Source organism: Thermobia domestica, chromosome 4 (assembly GCF_964235325.1).
Source record: "Thermobia domestica chromosome 4, izTheDome1.hap1.1, whole genome shotgun sequence".
NCBI classification, from domain to species: domain Eukaryota; kingdom Metazoa; phylum Arthropoda; class Insecta; order Zygentoma; family Lepismatidae; genus Thermobia; species Thermobia domestica.
This window is the reverse complement of record NC_137457.1, coordinates 302,342,248-302,355,724: the sequence shown is the minus strand read 5'-3', so window position 1 is coordinate 302,355,724 and position 13,477 is coordinate 302,342,248. Positions and strand designations below refer to the sequence as shown.

Genomic DNA, 13,477 nt, shown 5'->3' with positions numbered 1-13,477 from the left:
GATAAAACATGCCTTTTTCGTGTTCTTGTCGTTTATTGGTTAATAATTTGAATCCCCAAACCCCTCACCCCTCCTGCGAAGAGCGTAAGCGGAACGTATGTGCTTGTGTAGATCATTCTGTTAGCAGCTGTTGCAAAGGAAGAAACGTCAAAAATTTTAAAGATGTCATCGTCAATGAGTTTATTAGATAAACTTAATAAGCCATCAATGGTACCCTTTACAAAAATGCGAGATTTGGAGATTGGAGTACCATTTCGTATTGTAAACTGTGAGATAATTACAACGGTATATGGTAGGAAGGCCTGTGTGACATTTGAAGGAGGTGAAAAAGTGATTTTACCTGGACGTTGTACTGAAAAATTGGAAGCAGATAATGGTGCATTATTAACGTATTTACAAAGTGGAAATGTCTGTTTAATATATAAAGGAATGAAGATTAATGTATCTGGACGTAACATGCACGATCTTGAATTTACTGAACTGGTTTACTCATCGTAAGTGTATGGTGACATGTACAAACAAGATGAAACATGAATTTTCCTCTTCCCCCCTCCTCTTCATGCATGCGCAGTCATCTGTATGCATAGTGTCGTTATTCTGTACTGACCAGCGACTGGAGTAACATGTCTTTGAGTGCTTGTGCGTCAACTATGGATACCAAGAAAGAGTACTTGTTAAATGTTGAATATGGACTTAATTCAATGAAAACCAAATTAATTTGCATTGGACTGGATAGTGATACATTTGAACCAGTGATTCGTGTTGGCAAAGGACTTGTGTTTGGAGTGGAGTTAAATTTGGCAGAGTGGGAGAAACTTGTACATTTAACCCCATTTGTTACGGACTATTTAAATTCTCAAGTGGAAATTACATTTATAAAATCTCTTGGTCGAAAAAACGAACTGGTGGTACGAAAACTAATGGGTGAAAAATTAGTGATGTTAGAGAAGAAAGGAACACTTCATGCTCCTCGAAACACTGTGTACTTATCTTCAAGTGATTGGCTTTATTTCTTGGAAATATTACCGTGTATTGAACATGCTGTGAAAAACAGTAAAGTTTGTAGTGTTGTGCTACGTGAATATTTTGACTTGTGTACAGATACTATTCGTAATCATGTACAATTACAGTGTCTTACATGCAGAGGACTTGCCGGAATCCATACCTGTGTAGATGAACAGAGTATTATTAATGGTATGAACATTAGTTTTCCAAGTGTCTCTCTTGATAAGAACAGTGATGTGAACATTGATGGTGAACGATTAAAATTGGAAATAAAAGTATTTTGCAAACAAAAACTCATAGATTCAATTATGGCTGATTTATTTGATAGTGTATCGACACAGCCATGGTGGGGGGAAACCGAAACTCAACCTTCGGAGGGTATCAATGAAGTGAACGACTCTTCATAAAGAAGGAGAAATTGATTTGTTTTTTTTCATGTATGCTAAAGAACGTAATATTAAATGTAATAAAAATATATATAGTGGAAAGTGAAATGTTTTATTTGTGTGTGTGTGTTTTGTGTTCGTTTCATACACCTCAATATGTTAGGATTTTAAAGTTTTTTTTATAAGAAAAAAATCCTAACATATTTTTTTTCATCGTATATTATAAGTGATACGTATAATAATAATAATAATAATAATCATAATGAAATCAAATTCTTGAAATGAATGTTAAAATAGAAATTAGTATTTGAAATTATTATTATTATACAACTTTGTCTTAAGTATGATAGGACTTTTTTTAATTTTAAAAAAAGGAATTAAAATAATTAATATTAAAATTTTAAAAAACAAAAGTCCTATCATAATAATAATAATAATATTGAATTCACATACTTGATTTAATTTACGAAAGAATAACTGATTAAGTATTTGAATTCATTATTATTATTATGTAGTTATATGATTACATCATTGAATTAAAAATCAGTTTTAGAATCTTTTTTTAAATCACTATGAAATTCTTTAATTCAATGACTTAAAAATATGTTTTATGATATGTGTATTTAATTACATAACTGATGATAAAACATATTTATTTATTAGGAAACGGAGAAAATAAGAAATAAAACATTTGTTTTCAAAGAGAAAAAATAATACAAATTGTTTATTGCTGATGAAACTATTTACACAATTAAAACGACGGTAAGTATAGTACATTTTAAAAAGAACGTTAGATTTTGTTTCCATTGTCCATGTGTTGATAACTTCACAAATGCCATATACTGTTCACTGATGATACTACTGCTGTTGATGTTGATGATGAAACGTAGATACAAGTCAATCTGAACATTGAAGATGATGTCCATACACACGATGACGATCTTTTACTCTCTGAAATGAAAAAAAATTGAAAAACAAACTTAAAATTTATTTTATCTATAATCATGAACAAATAATAATACATACAAACACATTATAATAAAGAAGAAGAAGAAATGGCTACCTGCAATAATATGAAAAGAAAAGCAATCAAAACAAACGAAGAAGAAGAATGAAGACATGATTACCTGTAAAAGTAAATACAGCAAACGACGATCATTTTTTTCTGGAGTTGATGAGAAAGTGTAATGAAATTCATTTAAGGACTTTCCTTTAGCTTTGAAGCATAGGAAAAGATATGAATAATGTCCACATAGGGATGATTTCACACTTTGAATTTGTTTATTATTAAATGTATAAGAAGTGGAATTTCTACGTAGAAATTGAATATGATGCATTACATATGGAGGAAATCCAAATGTATCGAAGTAGTGGGCACGGCCATCAGTATGAATATATACGGAAATCCAGTGTGTGCCAAGTTTGTTCGAGGGATCTGTATTTATGATGATAGCTGCAGGTAGTGGAACATGTGCTGGTAATTCATTGGCTGCATATACGCCAACGAAATGATTGTGAAATAAAGAATTTGTTTGCAAAGCATTCAATAAATCTAGTGTAGAGGACATCATGTATAAAAATGCAGACATGTACATATATGATATGATATTTAAATAACGTACCTTTAAAAATCCATGATGATGTTCCTCTGATGATCCACTTCTAAGAGAGATTGGAATTCTCCATACACAATGCAGGAGATAGGTGCTGGTAGAGGCTTCGTAAAATGAACTTCCAGACGAACACACCCATGACGTATAAGATTCCAATGCTGCACAGCGCTGGCTTCTCCATCTTGAGTAATGTCGAAAACAAAGATAGTGTATCCTTGAGGAAAGTCAAGGCGAGGAATATTGTTGCCATGATTGGAAAAGTGAATGCCTGATCCACAGAATAAGGTATGATATGAGGAAACATAGAGGTTGTTTTCGAAAATTGGTTGTAATGGTTTTGAAGGTTCAGGTTTTCCATCAATGTATAGAGAGAAGAAATTGATGTCAAAATGTTTGAAATGAAATGGATTTGAAGTTATTGTTCCTGTATAGGCATCATTTTGTGTAAACGCCACAATCACTCGAGTTGGTAATACTCCCATAAATAAATTATCTATTGTTTTTGATTGAAGATCCTTTGGAATGACGAACGACTTCATTTGCACTCTTGTGAGAGGATATTTGGCTGTTGTTGATTGTAGAAGCTTGTTATGTGCTAGTTTTATTGTAGGACTAACATTAATCTTTTTAATATGTAAAGCAGCGTCTAAAATATTCACTTTAGCCTCAACAGACGCATCACTAGCGATGAGACAAAAGTTTGGCTTTGCAGGAATTAACTTGAGACGTAATTCTACTCCTTGGATTAAAAATTTATCTTGATTAAAAATATCACAATGAAGATGTCCAAGCATGTCGAATTTTGCACTTTTTTTTGTTAATTCATAACGTTGTTGAAATCCTTTATTACCACTAGATGTTGCATCCATATGTCCAGCAGTATCTTGAAACCAGAATGCACATTGAAGATGAGTATTTTTAGCAGAATCATCATAATTTAACAGTTTTTCAATGTATGATCGATATGGATGATTATGAGATGGAAATGAAATCAGTTTGTTATTTAAATACACTTCCACTTCACTGAACATAGAATTTAAAAAGTCATTAATAGGAGCCACAGCTTTATCACTTTCACCAAATGCTGATCCATCAGGCTTAACGATTTGAGCTTCGATGTAAAGAAGAGTATGTGGTAGATCTATGTATTCATCACTTGTTCCTGGGATGACAAACTCTATAGGAGCATTATCAGCTAGTGAACTGATTGGTTTGTATGTAACAACATGATTATCCAATATACTGGTTTGCGTTGGTTTTGTAGAAAAAATATCTAGTTCACTTTTTACACACTCGCAGGATTGATGATGTAAGAAAGCCATAATGGTGATGATTTAATCAAAGATATCGTGTGATAACTTCCTCTTCTTATAAGACTGATTTTTCTTTGTTTTCTGTGTACGTTTCCTCTTGCCCTTCTCCTTCTTCTTCTTCTTGCGCTTGATGATGTGTAATGGTGAAGGGTTAAAGATGGAATGATGTGTAATTCTTCTTTTCCTTCGTTGATATCCAGATCCTAGCATAGATTTCAGTTTATTTTTTGCTTTGTCTTGCAAGACGGATCTCGCTTCACCCATTCGTTGATGAAAGGATTCGTTAATAGGTTGATTGTCGATGATGACATCAGTAATAACGTTTGCTCCAGATTTTAATAATTCCTTTCCTACTGTTTTAGCTCCTTGTTTTACTAGTGGCATGACAGAACGAAATAATCCTCCAAGGAAACTTCCAATACCATGTCCAACTTGATAAGGGGAGCCAACATAAACGTTTCCAGTTCCAGAAAGAGCTTGTTTTTGATAATATTGTAAATATGGATTATTCATATTTGTCGATGTTGACGCACTGGTCGAAAATGTAGTTTAACGCATACAGTTCCGAAAGTGAATGCCAGTGGAGAGCCTGTACTATCTCTTATATCTATTTTGATGTGTTCAAAATGCATCTTCTCTATAGGCACATAATGTGGAGGATTAAAAATTTCTATAACACTACTTCCAAATGTATGATTCACAGGATTCATATTTATGATACGTAATAATGGTGCTACTGTATCTCCAACAAATACAGATTGAATTATATCACAATACACATACATTGTAGATGGAAGTCCTAAACGTAAATTTGGAATGCTTTGACCTTGTTGCATATCCTTTAAATCAACGCTTGGATCAAACCCCAACATCGCACTAACACTTGGTGATAATGCAACGTCTACATCTATGTCTTTATGAAGACGTCGTATAAAACAGGTATTACTCTCACGAGTATAAGAAATATGTAAATTTGTGAATCTGTTGTACGTATTTATTATCTTTATCAATTCTGATATGTCAGTGTAATAACGTACAGGAATAGTTATAAATTTCCATTCATCACTTTTTGCAGGTTTGTAAAAAATTTTATTATTTTCGTCATTAATATTTAATATTGAATGAGGATAATGAATTTCAACAATAGCCACTTCCCACTTTTCATGGAATTCAATTCTTTGATGAAGTTTCGTAGTGTATGATGTTAAGGTGTTGTCAGGAAAATATTCCATAGAACTATTACTGGGAAGCGTAACGTAAAAATCTCCATCAGGTTCCATTGTACTTCTCGATCTTCTTTACGGATGATGCAGGTATCCAGGAATCGAAAGAAGAAGGATATCCTTTCCAATGAACAAGATATTCTTTTCTGCTGCCTTTTCTTCTTGTACGTATGATTTTATCTATGTAAAATGTCTTTGATAACGTCACAGGTTGTAATTCCTCTCTGTAAAATAATCCATCCAGTGGTTCCTTGTTTAAATCTTCAATTTCATAAACAGGTGGATCTCTTGGTATTATCTTCTTCACTTTAAATATTTCCCAATTCCAATTTTGCATATATCCTTTATCAAATGTACGTTTAGTTTTACTAATTCGTACTGTATCACCAATCTTAAGATGTTTTAAGAAATTTGGATTCTTCTTCTTCTTCTTCTTTATTTTATTATCATATTGATTATGCCATACTTGTAATAGGTTATTTTGAGAAACATTTGCAGGTGACATCTTTATGCTTGAATGATAACCTTCATTGTATGATTTCACAAGAAGAGGTAATACATTTAAATAATTATACGTTTGATACTTTGTAAAATACTTCCACATTTTTTCTTTTAAAGTTCTGTTAAAACGTTCTACAATACTAGCTTTTATATCAGGATTTTTAGTTGTAATATGTTTTATTTTGTTGTGCACTAAGTACTTCTGTATTGTTTTATTAGTAAACTCACTTCCTTTATCTGTTCGAAATGTAATTGGTTTTCTGTCTTTGAACACAATTTGCAATGCTTTTAAGACATCATTTGTACTTTTAGATTTTAATGGCACAGCCCATGCATATCGACTGAATACATCTATCACTGTCAGAATATAACGATATCCATCATTAAATTTATGAAGAGATTGAAGATCATTAATATCACTTTCCCACTCATCATCAATGTTATTCACTACATAGAAATCTCTTTTAAAACGACGACGTACAGGTTTGTGTAACGTATATGTTGTTTGTTGCAGTAACCATCTTCTTATACAATGTATAGGAATTTTCTTCTTTGTAGCTATCCACAATTTTTTAACAGTTGAAAACGAGGCAGGATGTGAAGGGTTGTAGTAAATCTTGCTTAACTGTTTGTTTACGGTTTCCACCTTGACCATACTGGACGTTTACAGGCACGTTTCCTTTTCCTTATAGGAGATATTACTTTTTCCTTTTCTTCTTCTTCTTCTTCTTCTTCTTCTTCGTCGTCTTCTGCAAACGATTTCAGAGGTATTTTTTCCCTTGACGATGATGCTGTTGGTGATGCTTTAGTTCGTCGTAAAATATATGACAAACGTTTTGGATTTCCAATAAGTTCTTGAGGTGTGTTATTAGAAGATAAATAATTACAAAATTTCTCCCATCCCGGTGGATTTGTGTGTTTCCGGGGTCGCGACACATCAGAAATTAAATCTACAATGTGAGATCCTTCTAGTTTATCACCTCTGATGTAAACAGTTCCTTTATTATCCCACGTGATATTATCATCATGTTTCATTCTATGTAGTAGTAATTCAGCTCTTTTACGAAACATTTTGGGTATAGATAATAATATTTCTTCTTCTACTTCAGGCTTCTCTGATTTAGTTGACGTAATTGAAAGTGTCACAGGTTCTTCTTGTTTTCGTATTAAATGTAAATATTTTTGAAGAATATTGTTATACTGATTCCACTTTTCTTCATCACTAAGCGATGATAACTGTAAAATCTCTTGCATTTCTTGATCCAAATTAGATTCACGTTTCTCCAGGGCTGATGATGATGATGATGTTGGTGCTTGTATACGATTCAGAACTTCAGGTGGAACTAAAATCATCTTCTTTGCGTCTTCCATTGTACTAACGGAATAGTAAACTTGATAATGCACCAGTTAAAATAGGAGCTAATAATGCCGGTAGGAATCCACCCTGCTGCTGTACTAATAAATGCTTCTTCTTCTTTTGGATGGAGTTTCCTTTCTTCACAAGATATCGAAGCGTCCTCTTGTATCGCTTTAATCTTGCTTTCTGTGTCTTTGTAAGAGGTACATTCCCTTTTAACACATTATAACAACATTCACAAATACTTCGAATCACTGAAGAGTCTGCATTGGCCAGTATAGCTTTACGTAATTTAGGATTTGCTTTGCTCAGCGTACGAAGAAGATCTCCGTGTTTTACTCTTGGAGACATATTGTCAGAATGAAGAAACACAGTTTAAAACAAACATTATAAACACATCTTCTTCTTCTATTTCGATGGAACATAAACGTAATGATAAATATCATCAGGAAAAATATTTGTTTGAAAACGAAGTTCATCTGGCGTATCCTGTTTTAAATCAATAAAGAAATATCCATATGGTAACTTTGTTGCGTCGTTGAAACTTTCTTGAAGAAATTTTGGATTCTCAGGAGTTAATTGATAACTCAAATGTTTAATTTGTGATTTATCTCTTGGATTTTTAAATAATACGAGATAAGAACAATTCAAACTCATATCTCTGCTTCCTTTTCCCTGATGAAATATGTTTTGTGTAATAAATAGTACACTAAGATTTCTATGATGAGAACCCTTTGTAAAGAAATCAACTATATTGCGGTTCACTTCACACATTTGATCATCAATAATAATAAGATGTGGTCCAGTTTCAGGTAAAAAGTCTTTTGTTCGAGGTAATCCTTCAATAAATTGTACTTTTGTCGAAATTTCTCTGTATGCATTTTGCCATTCTGCATAGTACCAATAAATATGACGAAACGATGTATTAACCATACGTGGTAAATTGGACAGGAAACGTATTACAAAGGAAGTTTTTCCACATCCACTTGGTCCGGCAACAATACATGAAAAGGGATGTTTCCACGTCGTGTCCATGTTAAAGAATATGATCATTCTTTCTTCATACGTATATTTATAAAGGGCCTTATTACATTTCTCTTCTTCTTTTGTTGGAAGTAGTGTAGCCATATGGAAGAGTATCATATGAATTTGGTATTCTACGTCGTTTAATATAATTTATCTTATAAATTTTTGTTTCGGGCATGCTGACGATAGTATGGTCTTTCCTGCGGCAAATTTTTTTCTCATTGGTAATTTTTACTTCCGTGGGACGAGATTCTTCCTCTTCTTCTGCATCCTCTTCATTATCTACTATCATTTTCTTCATTACATCAAAATTTAGGTGTTTTGAAGATTCATAGTTTAATGAAAAGCCTCGTATCTTGCATACTTGAAACTCCTTCTTCGTGCTGGGATCAAAAATACGTAAGCTGTAATTCTTCGGGCCCGCCGATACATATTCTGAAATATAGGCTTCTTTACCATATTCGAGGACTTCATTTGTTAAATCGCCTAAAAAGTCACCAGTTGGAATTGTACTTTCACCAGGTTTTTGCGTATAAATGACGGAATCAGTATCAAAATATAATACTCTTTCTTGTAGCTGATCTAAATATTTGTACAATTCTAATCTTGCTTGTGCTGTTGTGTATGCGGCTATGACAACATTTACTGTTGGTAGTGAAACAGGAACGTCATCGGTGTATTGCCAATATACATATAACATGTCATCATTTACTGGGAATATTTGATGAACATCTATATCATGAGATGTTAATTTTTCATATAATTCCTTGGGTTCATTAATAATGCTGACATGACCCATGTTCTCACGTTGACCAAATTTTCCCCAAAATGAATTTAGCATTAATTTAGCTAAACTTCTAAGTGCTGGATTATGTTTAATTTTGTTCTCATCTAGACGTATTCCTTCCTTTTCATAAAATTGCTGAATGTACTTCTTCTTTAATTCATCTGTTTCACACCATGCTGGCCATCCACTTGCTTCTGTTTTTGCTTTCAGGAAGGTGTTTATGTATTCTGCAAATAAGCCACCACTTTTTGTTTTTTCATCATATCGAACAACGTCATATGCCCATATTTCATGAATATCTATTATTTTGTATCCTTTTTCTAATGCCTTTCTTACTTCATCTGCTACCCATGTTCCATGTAGCACTCGGTCTTCATCGTTGTGATTACAAGGTGCTTGGTTTAATTCATCACAACATGTACGGCAGAGTGGAAACATCAATCTATCATTTGATTTATAAGGGAGTACAGGATGAAACAGTTGTTTTGGAGGCAAAATACTGAGCTTAACTAATCCTTCTACTTCTTCAATGGTGGGAATATTTGAATCTCCAGGCAGGTAGATAGTAGGATGACGAATTGGAAACTTCTTAGTCTTAGAGATAAACGGGTACAATGAAATAACATCTTTGTATTTTATGGTCTCTCCTTCAGATTCTTGTGCTTTATGATACAAACGTATGGCATTCACACGTCCTCCATAAAAAGCGTCACGAGGTTTTAATGGTGTTTTCTTTGTATACGGATGATTACTAACATACTTCTTCATCTCTTCATTTCCTGCCAATTGTTTTTTAAATTCACAACCCCATATTTCATGCACTTCACAGCCAAAATCTTTTAATTTTTGGATTTTCTTCTTTGTTGCTTCATATCGAAATTCCATGGTATCTGTAGTATTGTTATAGATGGGTTTATCTCTGTCGTTAGGGTAGCAGTAGATACAACCATGTGTGAAATCGCCTTCATACTCCCAGACGTGTATTTTTCCTGTATTGGGATCTGTCCATACACCATCTACTTTCATTGATGCTATTCGTTTTTCCTTACTACGTGCAGCATTGGTAATTTGGATGTTTCTGGTTTTTTCTTCCCAAGCTATCCATTGTACTGCTTCAACTGATTGTACATCTCTCCATCGATATCCGTTCTTTGGTATGATACCAATTGTATTTTCCTTTAAGAAATTTCTACGATATACCAAATTACATGCACTGGCAATTGTAATACATTCAAGTAAGGGATTGACATTAGTTTCAGATTCAAATGTATTCATAAATGAAATACAGGCTTGACGTAATACCTCGACATCCTGTACACAATACTTGATGAGTTCTTCTTTCATTTTAAAGGTGTCGTTTTGATGTTCGGTATACCATTGGAGAAACTTGCGTCTTTCGTCTACTTTCATAGTATCTGCTCCATAATATTTAATGTCTGGAAGCGGCCCTTCATAGGTTTGGTTCTCACGTCGATTAAAGAAGTGTGGGAAATATCCTTTGCACGATTGAAGCCCAAATGCACCACTTAATTTACTTAAGGGCATAGGAAGAAAGCTTAGTGAATCGATGAAGGTTACGTTTCCTATTTTAAGAGAGAGAATTTTTGCTCCATTCATGATTACTTCTGGAGTCCAATTCATCTTCTCAACCATGGTCTTAATGATGAAATGTGCGTCATATCCCTTTGAGTTATGGGCAACACAGGTTACTGATTTAATGTTTGGTCGACGTTGTTGAAGATGTTTTAGAAAATCTTCTATTACATTTTCTCCGTCAAAAATATTTTCTCGCTTTCCACAAATGACACAATCATTCTTGATGTTGTTATCTTCATAGCATTGGTAGCATACATGTTGACTAACCAAGACATTAGGTATATGTTCATATATGTTTGCGTCCTCGTCTTCTATTTTCGTATCTTGTGTGCATTCAATATCATAAAACAGAATCATAGATTTCTTCTCCACGATGATTTTTTCATTGGCTTTTTTCGATTTTCTTCTTTCATTCACTTTCATGTAACATTCATGATTGGGTGGTACAATAGCATAGCAAACATTGCAATATGTTTCTCCACATACGTGAGAACGTTTTTCTTTCACTACATAAATTTTCAAACACTGGGCACAACATTTCACAATGGAACATAAAGGCTTTCCATTTTGATACGGCGCTGACTTGTGATAGTCATAGCATGACTGGCCATAAAATTCTCGATTACAATCATTGCATGTAATATGGGTTTCTTTAAAATCACATGGTGGCTTCTGATGACAACGAAAACATACAGCTGTACAATGTTTCAAATGTTCATGCTTTTTTTCATATTTCTTATGACAACTTTCGCAATAAAATTTACAGCTAAAACATGATGTCAAGCTTTCAATGACGTTGAAGTGGTTATCTATAAACAGTAAATTTAAAGCAGTTCTCTCGTTATCACTTGGTGGTGCTTCAAACATGACATCACTTCCTGAAAAGCCCCTATACACTGTGATTTTATAATCCTTTAAATATTCCTGAAATTTACGAATTTCAGGAATTCCACCACCATGACTAAGATCTACATCGGCAGCTTCACACAGTTCTTCTGCTTCTTTTTCTATGATATATTTACTTTGATGTTTTACATATCTATTGTATTCAGTTTGATTTCTTCCCTTGTATTTTTTCAGTCCTATGGCAACGACGATTGCATGTGCTAAACATCTTGTGTCTTTATTCTTAATTGTGATAATACCACGTTTTGCCTTTACATATTCTTCAGTATTCAAAATATGTTGTTTCAAAGGACCTTGTCCTCTTGGCATACGTACATGATGAAAATTCACGATGCAATCTTCATTTATAAGAAAAGCCGCATTACTTTGCAGTACTTTCTCATAACTTATCCATAGAACTTCTGCTGAAAGATTTCTTGCTTCTCTGAATGACAACCAAAATGGACGATGTCCTTCTCTCTCGTTTGTGATTGTTATTCCTACGTAATCATGCTGGTCCACATTACGTAGTAAATAATCTATTAGTGCCCGTAGACTTGCTTCAATTGCCGTAAAAGGGTTTTCATCTGCACGTACGGGGGCTAGACGGAATCGTAGCATTCTACCCTCCATATTGTATCTTCTGTATTGTCTTCTTCGTTCTTCTATTATATGAAATCTATTGTGTCCATCATTACGGTTGTTATTTCCGAATCCTACTTGTATATTTGAATTTCGTTGTGCTTGAAATACGGCTAGCAATTCGTCCATTCTTTTTTCTATATCGTCTAAATCGACTTCCATTTCTTCGTGTTCTGCACTAGCCTCTGCTAATATTTCCATAATTGAGGGATATATTACTTCTTCTTCTTCTTCTTTTCTGGGGTCGGGAAACAAATTGTTAATCCAATTTTCTAGTTCATTCGTGTAAAACTTATCATCTTCTTCTTCTATCTTCATCTCTTCCTTATTGTAATCCTCTCCTATTATTTGGGAAAACGTGAGATTTAGCAGCTCTTCTTCATTTCTCCTTTCTTCGACGTCTTCTTCTGTTCCTTCTTGCAACCACTTTATAATTTCTTTAATACGGCCTGATGCTTCTTCTGTTATCGTTCTATTGCTAGCACTGTTCAATATTTGTAATAGTTCTTCTTCATCATATTCTTCTTCTTTTTCTACTGGAATTTGAATTTCAATAGTTTCTCTTTCTTCTTCTTCTTCTTCTGTTGCTGCTTCTTCTATTCTTTCTTCTTCTCCGGCTTCTTCTTCTTGCATTTTTTCATGATGATCTATTTCCATTTCTTCTTTTGCGTCTTCTTCTTCTTCTTCTTCTTCTTGCATTTCTTCTTCTTCTTCTTCTTCTATCCCGATTATGGCATTTATTTCACTTAAAAGAACTTGCGTTTCGTTATTTACGCCCACTACCTCTTCTTCTTCTTCTTCTTCAATGTCATTAATGAAGACCGTAATCTCCTTCAGTAAATCTTGCGTACTCTCTTTTGCCATTTTTCTTCCTCAGATGTATATATACGTAATGCAATATATGTAAATGGTATATGAATATGATATATAATAGGATATATAAATCTTATTTAAATGGAATATATATATATATATATATGTATATAAATATTTTGAAAGGGTATATAAGTGTTTAAAAGAATATACGAATAAGTAAAATGTGATATATATAAGTAATTAAAAGGAATAATAATAATAATATCAACGGGAATAGGGGAAAGGATTACACTTATCTTTATTTGTATGCAACCTAAAATAAAAAAG

General features: G+C 33.3%; 2 protein-coding genes across 3 annotated transcripts in view; one reads left to right on the top strand and one right to left on the bottom strand.

Annotated features, from left to right (window-relative positions):
• Positions 1-13,477, top strand: part of LOC145684260 (short-chain dehydrogenase/reductase family 16C member 6-like) — a 206,170-nt gene that overhangs the window by 19,974 nt on the left and 172,719 nt on the right. The gene's annotated exons all lie outside the window — the stretch shown is intronic.
• Positions 2,225-3,967, bottom strand: LOC145684261 (uncharacterized protein F54H12.2-like). The gene is made up of 2 exons (XM_081756388.1): positions 3,014-3,967; positions 2,225-2,342 (listed from the first exon to the last, which is right to left on the bottom strand). The coding sequence occupies exon 1, from the start codon at positions 3,871-3,873 to the stop codon at positions 3,016-3,018; it is 858 nt and encodes a 285-aa protein (XP_081612514.1). The 5' UTR covers positions 3,874-3,967; the 3' UTR covers positions 2,225-2,342; positions 3,014-3,015.

Bases quoted from the DNA above. Each gene is read 5' to 3' on its own strand.
- LOC145684261 (XM_081756388.1), bottom strand. From the start codon at position 3,873: ATGGATGCAACATCTAGTGGTAATAAAGGATTTCAACAACGTTATGAA.